This window comes from Theobroma cacao, chromosome 1 (assembly GCF_053813885.1).
Source record: "Theobroma cacao isolate CCN51 chromosome 1, ASM5381388v1, whole genome shotgun sequence".
Lineage (NCBI taxonomy): Eukaryota > Viridiplantae > Streptophyta > Magnoliopsida > Malvales > Malvaceae > Theobroma > Theobroma cacao.
Window position 1 is genome coordinate 31,988,603 of NC_142639.1, and position 24,260 is coordinate 32,012,862.

At 32.2% G+C, this 24,260-nt stretch overlaps 3 protein-coding genes across 11 annotated transcripts; 1 reads left to right on the forward strand and 2 right to left on the reverse strand.

Moving 5' to 3' along the window:
- Nucleotides 1–6,002: 6,002 nt before the first annotated feature.
- LOC18613089 (exocyst complex component EXO84B-like) lies at nt 6,003–11,845 on the reverse strand. Of its 2 annotated transcripts, XM_007050144.3 has the most exons (8): nt 11,534–11,845; nt 11,356–11,453; nt 10,210–11,257; nt 9,146–9,637; nt 8,423–8,608; nt 7,509–7,633; nt 6,728–6,909; nt 6,003–6,601 (listed from the first exon to the last, which is right to left on the reverse strand). In XM_007050144.3, exons 1-8 carry the CDS (start codon nt 11,627–11,629, stop codon nt 6,327–6,329), a joined length of 2,502 nt encoding a protein of 833 aa, XP_007050206.3. In that variant the 5' UTR covers nt 11,630–11,845; the 3' UTR covers nt 6,003–6,326. The 2 variants fall into 2 exon arrangements, with proteins under 2 accessions (XP_007050206.3, XP_017971790.2); XM_018116301.2 differs by having other exon boundaries at nt 6,003–6,909.
- Nucleotides 11,846–12,219: 374 nt separating this feature from the next.
- On the forward strand, nt 12,220–21,208 carry PSAT1 (phospholipid sterol acyl transferase 1). 7 transcript variants are annotated; one of them, XM_088808317.1, is made up of 17 exons: nt 12,464–12,600; nt 13,123–13,155; nt 13,281–13,416; nt 13,555–13,699; nt 14,658–14,827; nt 14,929–15,005; nt 15,866–16,079; nt 16,168–16,342; nt 17,298–17,397; nt 17,603–17,697; nt 17,882–17,933; nt 18,078–18,176; nt 18,527–18,695; nt 19,201–19,305; nt 19,388–19,472; nt 19,565–19,654; nt 20,632–21,208. In XM_088808317.1, exons 3-16 carry the CDS (start codon nt 13,314–13,316, stop codon nt 19,644–19,646), a joined length of 1,671 nt encoding a protein of 556 aa, XP_088664443.1. In that variant the 5' UTR covers nt 12,464–12,600; nt 13,123–13,155; nt 13,281–13,313; the 3' UTR covers nt 19,647–19,654; nt 20,632–21,208. The 7 variants fall into 7 exon arrangements, 6 of the variants coding, with proteins under 6 accessions (XP_088664428.1, XP_088664434.1, XP_017985162.2 ...); XM_088808302.1 differs by lacking the exon at nt 13,123–13,155 and having other exon boundaries at nt 12,220–12,600; XM_088808308.1 differs by lacking the exon at nt 13,123–13,155 and having other exon boundaries at nt 12,220–12,600; nt 20,752–21,208.
- LOC18613091 (rho GDP-dissociation inhibitor 1-like) lies at nt 21,100–23,858 on the reverse strand. Of its 2 annotated transcripts, XM_088808321.1 has the most exons (6): nt 23,530–23,858; nt 22,761–22,824; nt 22,417–22,638; nt 21,865–21,989; nt 21,603–21,655; nt 21,100–21,282 (listed from the first exon to the last, which is right to left on the reverse strand). In XM_088808321.1, the coding sequence occupies exons 1-6, from the start codon at nt 23,752–23,754 to the stop codon at nt 21,228–21,230; spliced, it is 744 nt and encodes a 247-aa protein (XP_088664447.1). In that variant the 5' UTR covers nt 23,755–23,858; the 3' UTR covers nt 21,100–21,227. The 2 variants fall into 2 exon arrangements, with proteins under 2 accessions (XP_088664447.1, XP_007050212.3); XM_007050150.3 differs by lacking the exon at nt 21,603–21,655 and having other exon boundaries at nt 23,530–23,856.
- Nucleotides 23,859–24,260: the final 402 nt, after the last annotated feature.

Below are 24,260 nucleotides of genomic sequence, written 5' to 3' on the forward strand. Positions count from 1 at the left end.
TGTTGAATGGTGCCCTAGTGATGTTAAAGCATTGAAATCACAGGTGACGAAAGATTTTGAGAATGAAAATTAAGAGACAATTTCATGAATGATTTTATTAAATTTCTACTTGTTTTCTTTCAGTTTCACAATGTAGACATTATCTCTCAAGGCTTGGGTGCAAAAAATTAGACAAAATGACGTTGTGAAAACAAAATAATATTCACAATGTGTGTTTGAAAAAAAAAACTTTTAATTTTAAATTTTATTGCATAAAATGACTAACATTAGTTTATGCAAAAAGTGATAAGTTTGATTAGGAGAAATGGTTATTCCATTTCCCCCTTTATTTCATAATAAATATAACGCATAAGTTTGGTTCATGGAATGACAATTCCATTAAATACCCATTACCCTCTTATTACTCAATAATGTTGTTGTTCAATTTTCTACCTACACAAGTGAATGTATCACCAAGATAATATAGAAATGATTAGAGTGTCGATCCCATATAGAATTGAATAAATATTTACTGTTAACTACTAAAATTAACACATATTAATTTTATCCAAATAATTAAAATTAAAATTTAAAACTAATAAACTAAAAGCTAAAACTAATATATCAATAGAATTATTAACTTCTAGTGATTACCAGACCGAAGATTATGATATCCCTCAATACTTCATCTGAATATTATTTCTCTCTCTTAACTCAGTTAATGGATTAAGTTGTTAGCCTAGAGTCTTAAATTATTTACAAGTCTCTGTCGAGTTTCTCATAAAAATGCATCTCTCAATTAATTTACTATATGTCTATACAAATTAGATTGTAAAAAGATTCATTCAGTTTGTGCTTTAATTTTGACTACGTATAGCTTACAGGTGTATGTCTACCTTATATGCAAATCAAACAATCTAATCAACTAAGTGTATTCAATCATATGCTATTCTATTCTAGGTCTACCTAAATCTTCTTCATCAAGATTTAACCTAAGTTTCCAATTCAGTTTAATTGATGGCCAATCAACTATAAGCATTAAAAACATAATAAAATAAATAACTTAAATCTATCAAACATAAGTAAAAGAGAGATAAATAATTCAGACTACATATTGAGTTCAATCATAATCTTAAATTAAAAACTTAGTTCCCCATCACGTTGCATATCTTCATTGAATAAAGTTTAAACATTCAAATCAAACTAAGAAAAATAAGAAAATAACAAAAAGATAGAAAAACCCAAGAATTGTATTATTGATCTCCAAATATCATTGAATTCTTCAAATTCTTTCTTAGCTTCGATAACTTTGTGACTTAACTTTCAGCTGTCAATCTGGTATTTCGTTTTTTTTTTTTTAAGTCATCCGAAATGTTGTTTTTATAGGACTTTAAAGTTAGGCCAAGTTAGGTGAAGGAAGAAGTTAATTTCAGTTGAGATTTCCTCTTCATAGCTTTTCCCAATTAGAAATCGTTATTGCTCTAGGATTGTTACAGTGTATCAACTTCGATAAGATTTTTAACTACCTTCCAAGCCGAACTAGGCAAAGTGGTAACATGAAAGTTGTAGCTTTTTCTCTTATCTTTTCAATGGTCTAAGAATCACTTTATTTGGAGCTCTGTAGCAAGTTTGCAATTTGAAATAGCTCTTTTTTTTCCGCTAAAATTCTTCTTTCATCAAATATCTATAAAAACACAAATAAATAAATAACAACTTATCTTAACTATATTAGCATCAAATTAAGCATAAAATTAACTCAAATTAGATTAACTCACATAAAATAACTAATTTAAAATAATTAAATAAAACTTACTAATTTCTATACATTACTACAAGAACTAAGATAAATTAATATCAAAATTAAACCCAAATAACTATATATTATAAAGTTATCAAATATCCATTGTGAGGTAAAGATCCAAGAATGACTTTATTTTGAATTAAAGAAGTCGTAATATTTTTATTTTGAGATAAATAAACTTTTATAATTAATATTTAACTTAATCAAAATGTCACTTGTTATTCTATATTACGTGACACTAATATCACCAAAGGCGAATCCAGAAATTTTTTTTGAGTGGTTTCAACAACTAACAATTTGACAAGTTTTTATCCATTGATCAAAACTAATTATAAGCATCCACAAACCAAAATTAAATACAAAAATCAAATAATCAAATAATATATTTATAAAATAAATCATAAAAAGAAAGACTCACAATTTTAAGATATTATTTGACAAGTAATACTATTTTCTATTAGCTAGATTATGTTTCAGTCTCAAATTATCAAATTAGTCAAAATATATTTAAACATTAAGTATTTAAAAACTTAATTTGAGTTGAAAATTACTAGATGAGTTATTTTGAGGGAGTGAAAAACACAGCCAATAATTGAAAAGAAAAGCCTCACTACAAGTCTCAAATGTAGGACTTAAATTTTTGGGAGGGAGAGTAGTTTAAATTTTAACTTTTTTAATAAATCTTAAATTATAGAAAGAATTTTTTTTATTCTTTAGTATTTAAATATTAGTATATAAATTACTTTTTGATAAATTTATTTAGAGTCTTTGACCCCACTCTTTACAAAATTACAAAGAAATTAATGGGTTCATTAGTATCATTAACTATATAAAACTCTAAATAAATAGTACATTTGTATAAATTTTTAACGATTGAGTGGTGTCAGATGACACCACCCTTATAAAGCTAGGTCTGCTCATGAATATTACATGTTAATATGTCATAATTGATAATAACGTTACATATTGATATGATATGATGGTATGATCAGATGACTTATTTCACCCTCTACTTGGATCCATATGAGTATGAAACGATAAGTGGCATGTTGACTAAAACAATAATTCAATAATTAGTCATAAGAGTTTGTTTGATCTAAAATAAAAGTACATAAATTTAATTAAACGTAATAGAAAAATAAAAGCTTATTTAATTTTTCTAAAATAATTTAGAGACTTTTTCAAACATTATTTCAAAAAAAAGTAAAAAAAATAAATGAAATAAAACATAAACAATTATTATTAAAGGGTAAAATTATAAATTTCCAAGAAAAAAGGTAAAATTATATTTTTATTTTATTCTTTACTCATTCCTTGATTATAATTTTGCCAACATCTTAGTTGTGTTTCTCTTTTATTTCAGTACACAAGTCAAATTACCTAATTATTATTCATACAAAATATTTTTTTATTTTTTTTATTTCATTTGCTTGAACTAAATGTCTTGTTAATGTTTTGAAGTTATCCAACTTGTCTATAGATATGGATGAGGTCTTCCCCAAATAACAATTACAAAATAATTAAACTAAAAACCAAAATCTCTCTATGTAGAGTATAAACACTCTCTCTGTCATTGTCATGCTTAGGGATGTCAACGGGTAAGGTACCTGCTAATTCTGAAATATCCGAATCTGATTAGTAAATGGGATACTCGAACCTTATAATTACTTGAATAGTTTTGAAATTTACTGCCTTAATTTGAACTTTGATATATACCCACTACTCGATAATTACCTGAATCCATTTAAAAACCTGATTATGTAAAAAAAATTTAAAAATGCTCTAAACGGGTACTTAATTACTCGAATCCAAATTTGTTATTGTATTTATATACAGTAATATTTCATCCATATTCCATATAATTCACTAATAATTAAATCTATAAAACACACAAATAATATAATTTAAATTTAAATAATCAAAAATAAATATCTCAAATATCAACTTAAATAACTAAAAATAAATATCCAAATAACAACTTAAACAACATTACAAGTTTAATTAACTATATAAGTTTGTTACTAATTGCATGAAATTAAAAACAAAAAGTTAGGTTTCAAAGTATTATAATCTTACAACTTCTTTTTAAGTATATATTTTATAAGTTTATATAAACAAAGGTATATATATTATAATTAATAATTTTATAAGTTATAATTTTTATAACGTTAATACAAAAGAGAAAGTAAATATCTTTATATATTTAAAGTATATTTACCTAAAATATATATAATAGTAATTATATTTTTTATAAATTAACATTATATATAAAGTATATGTATTAAAAGATATTACAAGTTAATTGATAATCATGAATTAATTTAATTAACAATATAAGTTTGTCTTTAATTACATAAAATTAAAAAAAAAACATAATCAGGTTCGGGTATCGGGTACCCAAGGGGTGATACCCAAATCCTACCTGAACCAGATACGGGTAGTGAAATTACTACGCAAACCCTACCCGGTAGTGAAATTAAGAAAGTAACGACATGTTTTGGCTGTAAGCCATTTCTCCTCTATTCCCAAAGAACATTTGTTCCTTTGTTTGGTTACTAAATGTCATTTCCCTAGAACTTCTATTTCCCAAAATCACTTAATATCAAGAAATAATTAATACAAACCTCCATGATACTTACTATTTCATGATTGAAGAATAATTTTTAAAAATGATAAGACCAAAATATCCTTTATAAGTTTGAAAAATTATAACTCTATTTATATAAAAATATTTTTTTCTCGCTTTTCCTCCTCCCTTCCCATTCCAAGTTATGCCTTTCTCCTTAGGGCTTGTTTGGTAATAAAAAATGACTTATCATCGGAAAAATTTTTCTATATAAAATGTTTTATATGAAAATTTAATTTTTTTGTTGTTTGAATAAACTATCGAAAATATTTTTTATTGTTTGGATCATTTTATGAAAAATATTTTTTATCATGATGGAGTTATTTAGGTGTTAAAATAATAAATAGAAGTTAATTACAAAACAATATTGATATTTGATTTTCACGTATTTGGAATCAAAATTAAAAATAAAAATGAAAATGGACAAAATCAATAATGATATTTTTCAAAACATTTAACCACATATCGGTAATGAAAATAATTTCCAATCTTCAACAAAAGTTTCAATCTTATCACTTTTTTATCATAATTATAAAAATATAAATATTCATCAATTGTGTAAGATATCTAAAAACTATATTTATAAATATGTATTCATTAAATGACGATTATTGAAATATTTTTTATTATAATTATTAGTAAGATTTAAACCTATTATAAATGTGTGTTCATTAAATGATGATCATTGAAATATTTTTTATTATAATTATTAGTAAGATTTATTCTTTTTATAAATAAAAAATTAATTGTATTGAATGATTTCATTAAAAAATATTTTTTTAAATTTTAATAGTATTGTATAATTTAAATATTAATATTTTAAATTACTTTTTAAAGTTAAATATTAATATTTTTATTTTTTAATATTTTAAGTTAAATATTAATATTAATCAAATTTATACTCATAAATTTAATATAAAAGTGTTTTTGTTATTTTTTAAAAATTTTCTACATCTTTCAAAGATGTAAGACATTTTTCGTGATTAATCTTACTGACTCATAAACTGTTTTATATCTAAAATTAATATTTTATTTTTCAAATAAATATAAATCTTGAAAATATTTTTCAAAAAATATTTTACTGCAAAACAAATTAACCCTTAATCTTTCACCCACCACAAAAGAGGGCAGTACCAATGGCAGTGGAGGTAGCAGAGGTGGCGACGGAGGCTATTTTAGAGCTGGATTTGGAGCTCTTCGTCAAGATCCGACTAAGAAAACTCCAGATTTGGCATCCACTGCCAGATCTGGTGCTTAGTGATGCACTGTTACGCAGACCACATTTCCAATGGCCAACCAAAAGAGAAGAAAGGAAAATAAGAAAAAAAGAATTTAAAATAAAATTTTTTAAGTTTCTAATTACATATTATACAAAAAATATATTTTTAAAGATAAAAATTTAATTAAAATTATTAATTTTTAATTACAATAATATTTAAATTATAAATAAAAATATTAATATTTTAATATATTAATAATTAAATTATAAAAAATTAGTATTTAAATAATCAATTATTAATATTTAAAAATGAAAATAAAAAAATTATATATCATAATGAAAAATATTTTTATCTTTTTAGCTTGTTCCGTTGTTATTTCAAAATTATTTTTACTAGCGAAATATGACAATAAATCATAAAAACAATTTCTACTCTATTTTATTTCGTCAATCAACAGAAGTCATTTAAGCTTGCGAGTGCAATCCGCTGCCCCAATTCTCATTCCTTGAATCAAATATTTCCCTCAACAAGTGAAACCCTCCATCTCTTATTTCATATGATTAAACGAAAAGGTTTTCGCCCGTATCTCATCTCTGTCAATACCATCAATGATCCTGGAATTCCCTTCATCTGGCTTCTCACTATTTTCAACTACCCATGGTGAGTTTTACATTTTTCATTTCCCTTGTTACCGGTCCGATTATGGGGCCAGATATCTCCAGGTTGGCTTTCCACTATTGCAGAAGCAAGTATAGTCCCTGACGACTTTCTTTCCATCATCTTCTAGCTCGTTAACGACAGAATCAGTGGCATCAGCTTCATTGCCAGAGTCCTCCTTGTTAGGAACCCTTAGCTCAGAAGCGTCACCATAACCATCAAATGATGATGGATCTGGCAAATCAGTTTTCTCATGTTCATCACATGCTTGGCTAATGCCATTTTCAGATTCCACGTCCTCTATTCCCCCATAGTTATCTGCCAAAACCACAACACTTTTATCAACAGAAAAATCCTCAACATCAGCAGGAGATAATGACCCTTCACAAGGGCTTTTTGTTGTAATGGAAACTTCAACTGCGTCCGTGGTTGATGGATCCTTACCCAACAGTAGAGAATCCTTCATAGTTCTTCTACTTTCATTCTGAACAGGTTCATTTTCATGTGATTCCTCCAAAATATCAACAGAATCATCTTTAGAAAACAGTTGCATTTTCTCGATCTCCAGTAACTTTTGAATTGCTTCAGTTGCAGCATTTTTAGCGCATCCATCACAGTCAATATCACTGAAAAAAGGACATGTGTTGAAGGGATTACAACTTCACTCAGAGAATGACAAAGTTGCAAACAATTAGTGTAAAGGCTTCTAAATACTGTATAATACATTATATGCTGGACAATCATATCTATCAAAAGAAGTGGCGAAAAAGCTCATCCTTACATACAACACAAGCAATAGAAGATATTAAATGAAGAAGACGAGAGAACTATTTACAAAAGTAAAAAGAAAAGGAAAACCTGAACTCAAAATCCCTCAAGCAAAGCAGTTTGCTTTATTGGCTTACAAACATCATGCCACATGGCAATTAAGTCCCAAGGTTCCTGATGGATTGGGACTTGTTCATAAACTGGAGATGTTCCTTCACAAATAGAATCTCCAGTAATTTTACATGCTTAAATGACTATGAGAATCCCAAGCAGTTCGTAGGCCATCTGATATCCAGACCTTAGTATGATAATACACTAGAATTAGATGAGAGAAACACTAGAATATTGGAGATTCTTTTTTTTTTTTTCGAAAAGCATATTGGAGATTCTTTTAAGCATGGGATAAATCATTAAAGCTTCCTAGCATCGATCACTCTACAATGACTTGAAATATCACCTTTTAGGATCAAGTCCAGCTGAAGTAAAGGCTGAATCCACAAGACTTAGTAGAACCAAGGGTATTTTGGAGAAGTATCCTCCATATTTCACAATTTCCACCAGAAAATGCATGTCCAAGACAAACTGTTTTAGCAACAAGAGTTAGCACATCAATCAGCATATATAATACTGCACATATTGGAAATACAATGTAGCTGTCTAGATGAAAGCTATCTGAGCCTCTTCGATATATTTCTCCTTACATTTAATGGTCTGAAGGAAAGGAAGAAAATAAAAAATTCAACAAATTAAACCATGTTTACCAGATTGTATGCTATTAGTTGTTGATTTTGAATAATACATTCACTGAAGAAACATATGCTCACAATAAGTCTCAAACTCTCAATGAATATCTGCTAATTTAGGATTCTATGGCTGATCCATAACTTTGAAATTATAATTCTGCCAAATACCGACAATGCAGGTACAGTGCAGAAAATTAATTTAAGAACTTTAAACTGCAGGTACAGTGAAACACGGAGTCATACAATATGGTGTTGTTTAAGGTGGGACATAAAACTATAGAGGTTTGAAACTTGAGGTTTCAAGAGGGAACAGACTTTCAACATGTCCAAATGGCAGAAAAAGATATGTTTTATCACAGCCAACACTTTGGAAAAGGAAACATGTATAATTTGAAGGTTAACCATTATTTGCTTCCTGCAGATTTGTCTGGATAAATGAACCAAAGGTTTTAGGTATCCAAATACTATGTTAATAATAAAGCTATTCACTAGGTAAATGTGCCAAAAAAGTTGAGTTTCTAGACTTCAAATCTAAAACAATATTAATAAAAAAAATACAGAAACTGATGTGGATAGTGGTGTAACAAAATTTATTTCCAGCAATTTTCTGGCATTAGAATAAATATACCTGACTGAAAATGTCAGAAAGTTGGACAGGTGTATTCTCTTTTGTATATCTCCAAATCTCCTTGTTGTTGACTATCCAAGAAAATATAGCCTCTATCAACTCCCTTAACAGCTCCATCAACCAATCCTCTTCAAAGACATTTTCTTCAGCAAGTTTATCAACTTTTCTTAGCTCTAAAAACAGTACCTGCTTGTTGCAAACCAAAATGAAAACCATATGAAATAAGCTAGAAACTAAACCCTAATTGGTCTCATTGGATAAATGTCACATCTAATGTATCCAAATATATGTAGCTACTTTTCTTTTTCACAAGATTTTGTATCAAAGATGCCATTTTTCTTCGGAAAGTGAGGGGAAAAAAAGGACCTATAAACAAAAAAAAGGGCCCAAATCCAACAAATCAAATAACTATGTTAACACAATTAGATATAGTGCCATCAGAAATTCAGAACAAAGCTAAAACACTAACATATATCTTTATAACCTGAAACAGGTACCATGAAAACTTATGGCATGGTGTGGCTATGCACTTTCATTCATGCTTTACAGTGTAATGTTTCCTACCCCTTTCAATTCTTTACCACGTGAACAAGACATTTATACCAACATATATCTTATTTGGGGAGACGAAAAGGATTTTATGATAATTGTGAAAGGAATTATACCAGTTTATTACAACATTTAAAAGCATGTTTGTCACATAATAACAGAAGCAAAGGTTACCTGAAATGCAATAGAGGGCATTGCATCATGAAACGTGGTTAGCTCTTCCTGGTTATCAGTGCAGGTTTCTTTAATAAGTTTAGAGCCAGTTTCAAGGGACATCATTCCATTTATAAATTGCTGGCAGAAATGAGATCTGAGCTGAGCAGCAGCCTCTTGAATGAAAAGTATACATCCATCAAGTTCCTTCTGTTGTAAATCAATGGATTTTTTCTTCCTTAGTTCAGAATTCATGTAACCAGTACCCCTGAAGAAACTTCTAATGATCTTGAAGAAGAAATTTTGTAATGTTGATAAATTAGCAAGCATGGAAATCTGTTGTGGCAACGACTCTGCTGAAGTTCTTCTTGAACCTCTCTCGGAACCATGTGTTTCAAAGGTAATAGCTTTCTCAAGGATATCTATGTACTCTGTGAAGAGATTCATGAGTCCTTTAAGGATAGAACCTTCAATTTGAATGGCAAGTAAAGGGGTGACATCTGCTATGATAGCCTGAAAAGAGGAAAATGGTATGCGTAAAATTCAGTTGCACCTACAGGTACATATAGCACAATATTAGTGTGACTCAAATTGAACATATGAGACATTTTTATCCCTGGTGAATTATCCTTAATTTGACACTTCAGGAAAACACGATTTGATCACTTCCCAAAAAGCTCTGGCACTTTTATAAAGGGAATCCAACAAACTATATGAGGGAACAAATTATAGTGTACTGGTTTCAGGGTTTCATCCTTTTACTGGTTTTATTAAGGAAAAAAATAGGTAGCTACCTCTTCCTAACTCTAAAAAGGAAAGAAATTAGGTAGATATATTTACAGATATCTAGTTGTTTAGGCAATGAAGTTGATAGCAATAACATAATACGTTAAAAGAGCTAGTTTTGAAAGCGATGGTTGTTTAGGCCTTAGGTAAGAGATAGGGGAACAATTGTATATTTAGTTGGCTGTTATATCCTATATTTTACAGACAAATTCAGTTTACCTGTGAAGAAATTGGTATAAACATATGCATAGAAGGCTGAGTTACTCACAAAATTAATATAGGAAAGAGATGAAGCAAACCTGCAACAGAGTTACAAACTTCCAGCCACTGTTAGTGAGATGGCAATATTCTGGCTGTTGCCCAAAAACCATATAATTCCCTTCACTTAAAATTTCTGAGATAAGATATCTACCCAAAACCCAGGTGTCAGTTGCTGTAAACATACTGATAACTTTCTTAAAATGGTCTATGTGTATCTGTAGAACCTCTTCCACGCAAGGACGAATATGCTTGATCAAGTATGGTCTTAGGAATAGTCTCTGAGATTTTAACAAGGAGCAATAGGACATTGCAAACTGCATGGATTCTACTGCCGTCGATAACCCTTTGCTTATGTCAGAATTGGACTTCACATATGTATTAAATGAAGCAACAAACAGTTTGGTTTCTTCCCGGGCCCATTGAATAAGTTCTGAAGCATGAGGAGAAGTTTCTCCATATAACATCATAAAGCTCCTTGCTGCTTGAGAAATCATAGAAAACACAAACTTTGCAAGTTCTTTAACATATAAACCATCTAAAAAAGATTGTGAACACTGCAGATTATGCATTCCAGTTGCTATACGTGAATGGTAATACTTAAGCAACAATTGAGTTGAAAGATGACTGTCACCAAGTCTGCAAATTCCAACTAACACTTTTTGAAGTTCAGCAGCAGATATTCTAGGATTTTCAGCAGATAATGTCAACTGTAAAGTAAGCATGGCCTTTTTCTCAGAAAATGCTGAATTATACAACAGTAACAAGTCCGCTGAAGAATTATCTTCATATTGCATCCTTTGTAAATTTTCATCCTGCATTTCTAAAATATCTATTGCTTCATCCACCCTGTTTTCTAACATGAGAATATCCAATGTTTCTGAAATGTTATCGATATGAACTTCCAACTCGCTTGGAGAAGATAGTTCAGCAGATTCAGATTCTTGAAGAATTGAGTCAATTGTTTCCTCTGATAAAAGTTTTAAATGAATTCCATCTATAAGGTCTTTTACAAGCCTCTTTTGAGTAAAAACTTGGCTCTTTAATTGCATCAGTTCATTTTCCATTCCTTTTACTTCATCAAATATTCTGCATGCAAAAAGTATAATGAATTTTAAAAAACAAATTGCAACTTCGAACGAACTCAATTAAAACAGAAAAAAAAAAGAAAAAAGAAAAGAAATTACCTGACAAAGGAAGAATAATTAGAGAAAATATTTCTGTGGAAATCTTCATCTGATTCCGCCTTTAGCTCGAGAAGCTCCGAACAAAGATGCTTAATTCCCTAAAACCAAAACAACATTCACCTCAATTTTCTTTTTTCTTAAAGAAAACAAAGAAAAAAAAATTCAAAACTTAATTTACCTTTCCAGCCATGGACTCGAGCTCGGTCTCAGCGTCGAGGTCGCTGGAGACGGAGGACATGCCGGAGCTGGTATCGGAATGGGCGGCGTCCTCCATCTCCTGGTGGTTGTGGTCTCGGAACTGGAATCTGGTGGTAGACGTAGAAGAAGATTCGATGGGATATTGTTTTGCCGTCAAACGAACGTGATTCAAATTGTGTGAAGAAAATGAAAGCTGACTTTATAGATTCGTGCAAGTGTGCCGTTTGGAGCTTTGTGACGTTGTCTTGTGCCATTGCCGTCGAAAGACAGAGTCAGCTTCGATTTCTTCGCTGCGTTTCTATTTCCGTTTTGGTTCTTGTTTTTGGCGCCACGGGGATGTTGTTAGTCACACCTCAACGCTGCCGTTTTTACTAAAGGGTAATTCGGGTCGGGTTGCTGTAATTAGACCACACATTTGAAACTAAAATATTTCATACCACCTAATAATATATATATATGTATTTATATATTTTAATACACTATTTTTATAAAAATATTAATTATATAATTATTTTTTTAAAATATCACCAAATTTAAGAAAAACTCCAATTTGGACAAGTTCCTCTAATGAGCCCGAATTCGGCCCAGGTTAAAATCCAAACCGGCCCAGGCCTAATTGAAGTCTTATACGCGAAATTGGACGTTGTTTGGAAAAGTAACAGAAACCGAGGTGGCACAACGGAAAAAACAAAACAAAGGCGAACGGCACCAAAAATTCCAACTTTCCCCAACCGATAGTCAGTCATCAAACACGAATAGTATGATGTTTTGGGCTGCGGGTGCTAGGAAATGAGAGAGAGATAAAGAGCAATCATGGGCGGAGAAGAACAACAACGCCGTCGTTTAGCGGTCGCCCTGGCGGCGGTTCTTCTCCTGGGAACGTTTGAACTCAGCGAAGGAGAGTTCAATGGAGACTATTCAAAGCTGTCAGGGATAATAATACCAGGATTCGCATCAACTCAGTTAAGAGCATGGTCCATTCTCGACTGCCCGTACTCTCCTCTCGATTTCAATCCCCTCGACTTGGTTTGGCTGGATACTACTAAAGTAATGAACCCTCCTTTGGCTCCCTTGTTGTCGTTTTACTGAATCTTCTTTGTCGTTTCGTAAAGCTTTTCTTTTCCTTTTTGGATTCTACAGTTGCTTTTATGTTTCTGTTATGCGTAGAATCTGTGTGATTCTTGGGACCTCTTTGTGGAATATTCTTGAAAATGAAACACATGGCAAGAAAAGAAAATACCCAACCTAAATGTTGGAAAAAGTAAAAGTGTGGTTGGTTTATAGACATGGCTTTACATCTAAGCTGGACAGAATCTAGAAATTGAGTCTTTTCTTTGAGTTTCTTTATGTAAATATAAATTTATTTCTTTATTCTAGAGTTAGTTTGGTAATCCCACATCCTAGTTTTGTGGAATACTATTTTAGCAATGCTACACTTGGATTAAATTACAAGGTTTACATTAAGTTGGGTTTTCTTTAAAAAAAAAAAAAAAAAGAAAATTGTTTCTTATTGCATCATTTATTTTCACTTGAATTTTTGGTTAAGTGAAATTTTATGATGTATTGTAGGTTCTAAGTGACTTTGATGTTCTTCTTTAAAGCGTATGTATTCCTGGCCTTTGCTAACAATGTAGGATTTTATTGAATAAGTGTTTAGTAAATGTCTGGTGCGGGGAATGGTTTGTTCTTTTTACATCCTAAGGTTATCATTCTCCTTTGATCTGCAGCTCCTCTCAGCTGTAAATTGTTGGCTTAAGTGCATGTTACTTGATCCTTACAACCAAACAGATCACCCAGAATGCAAGTCGCGGCCTGATAGTGGTCTTTCTGCTATTACAGAACTTGATCCAGGTTACATTACAGGTACTCTCTTTTTCTTTTTCCTGTTTTGCTTTTTCTTATTTCCGCAACCTATGCTTCAAAATGTAGTTCAAGAGTGTCCAGAATGCTTTTAGTTGTAATAACCTGGCATGCTTAACTAATATTTCTTTGTGGTAACAGGCCCTCTTTCTTCAGTGTGGAAAGAATGGGTTAAGTGGTGCATTGAATTTGGTATTGAGGCTAATGCAATCATAGCTGTTCCATATGATTGGAGATTGCCACCGTCGTTGCTTGAGGAGAGAGATCTTTATTTTCACAAGTTAAAGTATGTATATTTTCTACCTATCTCTGGTGCATTCTGTTCTTACTAGTTATGTTTCATGTACCTGAGTAAATTTTTTATTTGTAGTAACTAACTGTTTAGTGCGTCTTGGATGTTTGCTTCCAAAATGAAAGTAAATATGTTCCTCATGACATTTCTATTCTTGACAAGATTTTGCTTTATACAATTTTTTTTCAAAAGAATTTTGATCTTCACCAATGTCTAATGCCAAATAGTAGGCTTTGTTCATTATGATTGATTGGGCACCATAGAAGGCCTTAAGATGACGTTGAATTTGAATAAAGGATTGTCTATCTCCTCTTGGTGACTGAAGTTATGATTCTGGAATTGAGTAACGGAAATTATGTTCTGCTTGTATTTGTTTATTATGGTTCTTACTACTAAACTGTTTGGATTCTTCTATGTCCTGTTCTTTGTTCTGTTAAACTAAAGATACCTAAAGTTTATTGTTTTGCAAATTTGAAGTTCAAACTTTCTATTTCAGGAACTTGCTAGAGCACTCTACTTTTACAGTTTTGCTTGGGAAGTTGATTCTGGTGTATAATGTAGTCGCCATTACTTGTTTTTCTGAATTTGAGTCTGACAGAAAATAATTGTGATTCTCTAAGTGCTTATCTATGAGGTATAAAATACCTATTGGACTGTGCTCTGATTGTTGGTTTCTCTACGCAACCAAACATAAGAATCCAATTCCTATGTTTCCCAAGACTTGAACCCTGATCGATCCATTGGGCTGAGATGCTACTCAGCCACTTTAACTACAGGATAAGTTGGAAGTGCACTGTTTTAGACTTGTTCTAAGTTGAATTTTCAGGATTTATCGTTGATGGTAAACTAAATTAATCCTAACCATAACTTGGATATCCAATTGTGCAAATTTATTGTATTATTGTGACAATGGAGTTTGCTTATTAAATCAGTGGTGCTACTCGGATTGCAGGCTGACATTTGAAACTGCTCTTAAACTTCGTGGGGGGCCATCAGTTGTGTTTGCTCATTCATTGGGTAATCATGTTTTCCGTTATTTTTTGGAGTGGTTAAAGCTAGAAATTGCACCAAAACAGTACATCCAATGGTTGGATGAGCATATTTATGCCTATTTTGCTGTTGGTATGATCCTTTGAATTCCAATCCTTTACATAAGGTGTTGTACCCGGGAAAGTCATGTCTACCATTTCTTTGGCCTCATTTTGTTTTTCCTTTTCTTCTAGGAGCTCCTCTTCTTGGTGCAATTGAGACGGTCAAAGCAGCACTTTCTGGAAACACATTTGGCCTTCCTGTTTCTGAGGTTACCTTTCTATTTTCTCTCTCTCTTAGAGCAACACTTCCTGCCTAAACTTCTCTAGCAGCTTTGCTTTATATGTTGCAGTGGAAAACAGCTTAACTAATCATGATTCCTTTTCAATTAGACAATTGATAAACATGCATGCATATGGAATTAGTAATGGATATTGAATATGGATTATAGATCTGTTTACTCTGGAGTATATCATAAGACGTAATACTGAAGCTGTTTTTTCCTGCATCTACTCTTTATTTTTTGCTCTTGATTGTATCATATGACTATTTGCAACTAGCCCCCTTGAAGGAAGGGAAATAGCATATGAGGATGAATCTTATGGTAGAGCCTTGTAACAAATTCAATGAACATGGAGGAGTTGATGAAAGGTAATTGTAGGCTGCTCTGATAGGAACAAATGTTAAGCTCTTAGAGATTTCAAATGCAATACAGGCTGTTGAAAACCTTAAAACCACCTGAAGGATTACCAGTGATATCCACAAAACTGGTAAAGAATTGCAATAATGGAAAACATTAATACAATAGTACTGGAACAAAATCTGGAGATATTTAAAACATTTATGCATAGCAGATAAGCTATTGATGTTCTTTACGACCTATATAAGAATAGAAATTGGCAATGGAATTCCCTAGTGTTTCTTTTATGGCCATATAAAAAGCTCCTCAGTTTGACATTAATGTGTCTTGAATGAACCTAAATAACTTGTGCTACCAAGATGAAATCTATATCAATCAACTATAGTCACTGACTTTCATTGGCTTGTAAGAAATTGTGGGAATCAACAATATTGTTAGTTGTCGGTACATCTTTTAACAAATGTTTATTGTATATTATGGCAAGGTGTCAGGGAACAGCTCGATTGATGTTCAATTCATTTGGTTCTTCATTATGGATGATGCCATTTTCAAAGTATTGTAGGGCAGATGGCAAATATTTGAAGCATTTTTCTGGTGGAATCAGGAAGGATCATCATACCTATCAGTGTGAGCAAGAGGAATTTCATTCAAACTACTCTGGATGGCCCACAAATATAATCAACATTGAAATTCCTTCAATCCGTGGTAAAGCTTTGGAATCACGTCTTTTTATTTATTTTGGGACAGTGTAGGTAATTGCTATAAAGCTCACATCAATGTCTTCTATCAACAGGGTTTGATGCCTATCCATCAGTTTCAGAATTTGCCGAGACCAACTTGTCTAGCATGGAATGTGGACTCCCCACACAGTTATCATTTTCAGCTCGTGAAGTATCAGATGGGACCTTTTTCAAAGCTATAGAGGATTATGATTCAGATAGCAAGAGGATCTTGTACCAACTGAAAAAGTGGGTATTATCACAACCTTTAAGCCATTTGAGAGAGTTATGTTTACCTTTTTTAGGTCATTATGTCAGATGTCTATATCTGTGTCACTGGTGGATGGTATAGACATAATTGATTCTAAGAAGGGTTTTTGTCAAATTTATTGTCAGTGGTGGACTTTAATAATTGAAGCCTTGACATTCCAGTTGTGGACTCTAAATCTTCTTTGAGCATAAATTTGCTTAAATGGCATCTAAAGTATCATGCATGCTGTCCTATGTTATAGGTGCAATTTCTGATGTATGATGTGGTTTTCCATCAAAAACTCATTTTGAGAGTCTTGAGCAGCATTTTGCCTCATAAAATTATGTGGAGCTGCAGAAAGGTGGTTAGGCATGGAACTATCACATGCTCAGGTTTCTCACAACATATAAATAGTCATTTACAAAGTTTTGTTTGATCTATTCATGCGCACAGAAGACTGACCGTCACAGACACTTTCCAAATAATTTTCACAATCTATGATAGTTTTCATTTTTTCCGCAAGCTATGATACTTCAAATACTTTAAACAATCTATTATAGTTTCTTAATGTTGGCCTATTCTTGACAAACTAGTACATAGCAAAGTACTTTCATTATTGAGAGTCATGAGTCACATTCTACTTCTTAAAATTATGCTGTGCTGCAATGGAATGGTGACATTAAATGGACATTACCCAAGTTACCTTGACCTATCTGTTTCCACTGAAGACCAATCACAGATGCTTTCCAAATGTTTTCTTTCACTATCTGTGGTTGTTTCTCATTGTTGGCTGATACTTTGACAAAAAGAAATTCTATTTTAGTTGTAGCTTATCATAGTACTTTCATCTATTAGTTTGAATAATGAATTTCCTAGAAGTTAATTAATATGAATTATGTAATATATATACTTAAAGATTTTGACAGGTATGTGTTTCAATGCTATATTTTTCAGGTCATATCATGACGATCCTGTTCTGAATCCTTTTACACCGTGGGATAGACCACCTATAAAAAATGTTTTCTGTATCTATGGAATAGATTCAAAGACTGAGGTAAAGTAACATTTTGAATACAAATTCTAATTATAGTGTTCATTTTTGAACCCATTGCTATGCATTGAGAATCCCTTAAATGCTGTATGAATGAAAACTTTGAAAATAGAGAAAAGGACAATAACTGTTGCACATTATGATTGCTTTTTTATTACTTATTGTGCTTATTTTATGACTATATTGTGTTTAATGATGATTCTAGCAGGTTGGTTACTATTTTGCACCAAGTGGCAAACCTTACCCTGACAATTGGATAATAACAGATGTCATCTATGAAATTGAAGGATCACTTATCTCACGGTATGCATCATCCACACTGGATCAATTACTGTATTTCTCTTTCCCTGATAATTATTTTTAAAACAGCTCCTCCAATAATTGTTATTTTTTGTAAATGAAGTAAAGCAATGCCAGTAATAAATATGGGGAAATTGATTTGATTTCTAGATTTAACCTTTGAATGGCATTGCACTTATTCTTGTAGGTCAGGGAATCAGGTTGAAGGGAATCCAGGACCTGCAAGTGGAGATGAGACAGTGAGCTCAGTGACCATTACATCATTCTGTTTCAATTTTCACATGCATCAAGAATATATGCTTCTTGATTGCTGTTGCTGATCTACATTTTATAGTTTCAGGTCTAAGACTTACATATAAGTAACAGACCCATATTTGTGACAGGTACCGTATCATTCCCTATCTTGGTGCAAGAACTGGCTTGGGCAAAGAGTGAATATAACAAGGGCTCCACAGGTTCCACTAGTCAATTTAGTAAATCTTGTAGATACAAGTGCCTTGATGTGTCATTTTGATGATAATTTATAAATGTTTTTAGCTTTTGGATTTTTAATGCATCATACATATCCAATTGCTAGTTTTTGTGGTTAGTTTGATGAGCTAGCTGAGGATAGCTGTATAACATATTTTGTTGCATGTTTCTCTCAGTCCATTTATATAATAAAATGAGTAGTTCATACGTGCAGTGAATAGGTTAAAACATAAGAAGCTCTATTTATCTGATATTGCTAGGGCCTTGGGTACGTTTGCTATGGTTTTTATATCCTATATTTGAAATATGGCCTATTTTATGAGAGTTTGAAATAGTAACCATATTATCCTGCATAATGCAGTCGGAGCATGATGGGTCTGATGTACAAGTGGAATTGAATGTTGAGCATCATTATGAACAAGATATAGTTCCCAATATGACAAGGTCACCTAGAGTCAAATACATAACCTACTATGAAGACTCTGAAAGCATTCCAGGACAGAGGACAGCAGTTTGGGAGCTAGATAAAGGTGCGTGACATGACCTTGAATGCTTTTCTCAATGAAGCATGGCTTTTATAGAACTTTGACTTCAAATTATGTTGAACTTAATTGTATTCGTACTGTGCTGTTGGAGAATCTTAAATAGCACAGCAATATGGTTCTCATGGCTCTATGCTGACATCAAATTAGACATCTTATAATAAGTGGCTCTCACTGGTTTGGGATAAATTTCTTTCAACTAATTTACTTTCAGCACAATATATAAATTTCTTGGATTGTTGCTAAAACACAATTAATTAAATATTCAAGATCATTTAACTGAAGAGCTTGTCTTCCACTCATGTTAGCTACTTAGCATGAATTAAGTTGAGGAGATTCATATAGAGGTAGTTTTTGTGCTATGCTGTGTAGATGAGTTAAGGTGCTCTCTTTCAACTTGTATGCAATTCCTTTTACTGGAAAATTGAGTCAACATGTTAAATCATATTCCTTATCACTACAAGTGGATTAAACTGATGTCATCTTCATGTAGCAAATCACAGGAACATAGTTAGATCACCGGTTCTAATGCGAGAGTTATGGCTCCAGATTTGGCATGATATTCATCTTGATACAAAGTCCAATTTTGTTACAAAAGGTGAAACTTGGTGTACTATTATTTTACTTATTCTTTCCAAAAGGTTAAATTGAGTTTTGCTGACTTACGATGATGCTGATAGCTAAGCGTGGGCCCTTGAGGAATGAGGACTGCTACTGGGATTATGGAAAAGCTCGGTGTGCGTGGCCTGAATACTGTGAATACAGGTTTACATTTAAAAAAAAAAAATTATTTCTGTATCATTCTCCTCTTCCCAAGTTATATTTTGATTTGTATTACTTGATGTATGGTGATGTAGGTATGTATTCGGTGATGTTCATTTGGGACAGAGCTGTAGGTTAAGGAATTCTTCAGCTGATACACTCCTGCATTATGTATAGATTGGAAGGTACCTAACCTCTTGTTTCTTCTTCATCTAACTAAAATTTAAATTGGGCAAAGAGATTACTAATAATTTGAAAAATGGTAGTATGAGATGTATCACTTGAGTTTTCCTGCTGTTTGATAAATTTTTTTAACATTTAGAGTCGCCATGCTTAAATGATTTACTTAATTATTTTTGCTTTGAAATTTTGATTTCTTTATTGGGGAAAAATGGTTGGTTACTCTGTTTTCTAATTTTGTTTATTTATTAAAGTTATAAAAGAAGCAATGTACAAATAGAAATCATGGAATAGATAAAGTGATCATGGTATCTGCATAGGGAATCAAGCTACTCGTGGATTCCACTCAAATTTGATTTGTTCACTGTCAAGCCAACCGAACTTGTTGAGTTTTGAACTTTGTAATACTCATGAACCTTATTGATTATACATATATGAGAATGGCTCCTAAAGGGTGAAGGTTATTTACCCACCACATGATAGTGTTTTCTTCAAAACTTTTTGGCACAATGAGGAGAGGGGAGATTTGAGGGGTTCAAAGGAGTGGGCTGCTGCTGCTTCAGCCCCATTCGGTCCGGCCCATATTTACTTTCTCTCTTTTGACTCAAGCTCAAAGTCTAAGGAATAAACATATAGTAAAAGAAATAGAATAAAATAAATAAATTATTTAATATAATCTCAAAATATAATACAAAATCTATCAACAAAATATGCAAGAACTAAAAAGAACAAAAAAAAAAGAGGCTCAATTTCAACATTTGGATGAATATATTCGTATTTTAAAAGTTAAAAGAACACAATATATATCTATATATATATATATATATATATATTTGTTATTAGATTTGAAACATTTTTTTCATGATTTTTTTGAAGACGGTGATGAAAAAATTTAAATTGATAATGTCAGGGCGCATAGCATAGGTTTGTATTAAATATGAGTTAGTCTCATTCTGTGCTTCTTCTGAACCTTATCTTTTAGGTGAAAAGACACCGTACCAGGCAAATGAAGGCGCTGTGTTTCTGGCATGTATAGTTGTGCAGCTGTTGCATCCTTTCATTCTTTTTGTATATCATGATGCACAGTTTCTTCCAATTACAGGTCAACGTCCATGGCACTTAGTTACCTGTGTTCAAGGCCTAAACATGGTCTAGATTTAGATTCTAATGAAGGAGAGAGGTGGTCTCATCCTGAGTCTTGCTGGATTGAAATTCTACATTGGACATCAGCCTCATTTCAAAGGTCTCCCAGACACTAACACTAAACGAATTGAGATTCTCCCTGTCCCTGGCAGACAACTAAACGAAGAAAGGTTTAGCCTATAAAATGGATTGCTGGCACTGCAACTTTCAGTTTGATTCTTCTTACCGAGTCATAGCAACAAGGGAAATTGCATGGAGAGTGCTCTAGTTACAAGTCACACACACAAAAACATTAAAAGTTTAACTCTGCCTGCAAAGATTGTATTGTCTAATTGATAACTCCACAAACATGTATGAAGTTCATGAAACAGAAAAAGAATTGGGAGAAAACGAGAAACAAAACTATTTGAAAACAACTTGGCTAGCTGCTCTTCTTTATCTCGAAGGAGTAGTTGAGCTCCATGTGGCATCTTCTGTCATCATCTTCAAACTGCAACGAAGCAAAATCAATAATGAAAATCAGGGAGAAAAAGGATGGATGAATTTGCACATATATTAAAGTTTTTTTTTTTTTTTTTTTATAATTGAAAGAAGGGGAATTCGAACCCTGTTTAACCAATGAACAAATGTTCAGATGTAAACACATACGTTAAAATCCCTACAAGTAAAATTACAAAAGGGAAATCCAACAAATCCCTCCTAACAACAGTAACAAAAAGGGATATTGTAGATTACAAAGACAAAACAACAAATTACATGCCCTGAATAGGAAACCTTCAACAAAACTGTTTAAGTTACCAAAATTCATACCCCATGAACGTATTACTAATTCCTTGGTCTTGTCTGATTCCAATTCTGGCTTCCTTTTCCACCAAGATGAACTTTTTCAGTTTACAGCCAATCAAAGGGATTAACTATTCATATTATACACATTTGACCTTAATGAAGGTAATCGTATGACAGAATAAAAGAAAACATGTCACGAATATCAAATCTGTAGCCAAACATTGTAATCTTGCTTAATACGCGTAGTTAGGCATTAATTTTTCAGGGTGCATGCATCCATACATACCTTAAGCTTTGCGGAGTAAATTCCCCTTGCCAGCACCCCAGATGGCGTAGTCTCTTCATCCAAGATGTACACATATGGTTCTCGCTGAGGAGCAAAAGTACCCAACATTCCTTTGTTTTGATCAACTGACAAGAAAAAAATAAATTAAAATGAAAACCCTCATTCGCTAACATACCAGTTATTAAGAAAGAATGATTTATAAGATTTTATTAAAAGCCATAGACTAATAATCTAGATAATATAAGATAAATATAAATAAATAAATGTGTAGTAGCTATTTAAGCAAAATCACACTAAACCTTCACCAACTTGACCTACAAATAAAGCACATTTAGAAAGTGCCTATGCCTGCTAGTATCAAGAGCTTTGGATTCTTGATTGCTTCTGTGGTATGAAGAACACATGTAGACTTCAAAATGTATATTCCACCATTAATCAAAGCGGAATATATACCACTCAACCACTCAGTAATCCACGATGTCAGCTGCAATTACCATGTTAGAACATAATTAATGCACCTTAAATAAAAACAGAAAAGAAAAGATACTTCACCTTGAAGCCCTGCCTTCCACACTGTGTTGGAGTACGTTAAACCAGAAACAATGTTGTGCAGAACACTAAATGATAACTTCAGCTGATATTGAGATCCTTCCTTGAGAGTAAACAGGAGAAGACCATTCTGATTCCTATCAATTGGCAAGGGGTAATTAACTTCCCCAAGGTCATCAGAAATAATTCCTATGGAGTGGAATTTGACTTCAGGTTCCATTTGGCCTAGCAAATCGGACAATTAAAACATTAATGTAAAAATTAACTTTGGTAAAAATATGTGTGCAGCACAAGTTAAATGGCGATGACCGCATAAAAGCGGAGAACAGAAGGCACTCAATACATACCATTTAGGTCTCCTTCAACACAACCAAGAAGCTTCTCCTTCCATCTCCTTAAGCTGTCATCATCCTGGATGAGCAAAATTAAGTGCCAAAATGAATTTCTAACCCACAAGTTTAATTAGCATTAAAGTGCACAAATAAACCTTCAAGGGAGCGCTGAAGACTGAAGCCATTGGCAAAGGTCATGGAAAATTTGATATAAGCATTGTTGAAAGAAAGTAAAAAATTCCACCAGTACAAGAAAACAGATTGAACTCAAATTACTCAACAAACTAAAGGAAATAGAAAAAACATAAACAGAGGTAAGTCTGGTAGAAATACTGTGTAACTTCATTTCCCCCTTTGAAGATCAACATTTCAACTACCCAGTCTAAAATCCCAAAACCAACAAAGCAGCAATGGAAAAACATCCGGTAAATGAACTTTGCCTGAATAAAAGATGTAACAAACCCAAATGACTAGAACCAAGTCATATGTTAAGAGCAAGGACACATAACTAAACCTATAAACTACATTAGGTTCACAAAGAATTATGATTAGCATATAGTATAAATTTCTCCTACTTTTCCTGCCCAACGAAACAGCAGCACCGCAATGGCGTTGGAGGAAAAAAATGAAAATCATAATTTTCTCAAGAGTTCAAAGGAACACATCAAGGAATTCAAGGTAAAGAAAGAACTTAACTCAAAATTTCAAACAAAAGTCAGAAGATGAAAGCAGGTTTAGAATTGAAAACGAAGCAAACATTTTTTTTGAAATAAAAAAAAAAAACCTTGTCTTTCTCAATCTGTTCCTTGAGAGAAAGAAGAGGTCCAGGAACAAAACCAGCCACAGCTCCGACACCATCTTCCTTATCTTCATCTTCTTCGTCTTCTTCATGATCATCACAAACCTCAACAGCTAATGGTTTCTCAGTCATTTTCCTTTCTTCTCTCTCTTGCTTCTCCTCACTAGCACCTGTTGATGGCCCTGCTTCTGCTCTCTTCCCACTCTCCATCTCTCTCTCTACAGTGAACAATGCGCAAAATGGGTACACAATAACAAAACCCTTTTTCAAGTTTTTGAGACAAAAAATGTTCAAAGATGACTATTTAGAAATTGAAAAGGGTGAGTGAGAAAGGAAAAGGAAAGGGGTCCATAACGTATTTTGTACACAGGCAAAAAGTCAGATACGTCCCTCTGTCTAACACTTTCTTAGTTCATTTCTTGCAACACTGAGTTTGTTTGTCTATTTGTCCGTGTCTTGTCTCTAATCATATGTGTCTTTGTCTCCGTCCGTGTAAACGTGGACACAGTAGATCGTAAAATATAGTTAAAATTTATTATATAAGACGTTAACGGTTAAAATATTTGTTATTTTTTAAATATTTTAATTCAATTTATTTGAATTTTAATATAAATTTAATTAATTTTCTAAACTATTATTTAAATTCGTACTCGAATATCTTAACACTCATTTTAAATATTCGTACTCATTAAATTTTTAATTAAAATAATTTTTAT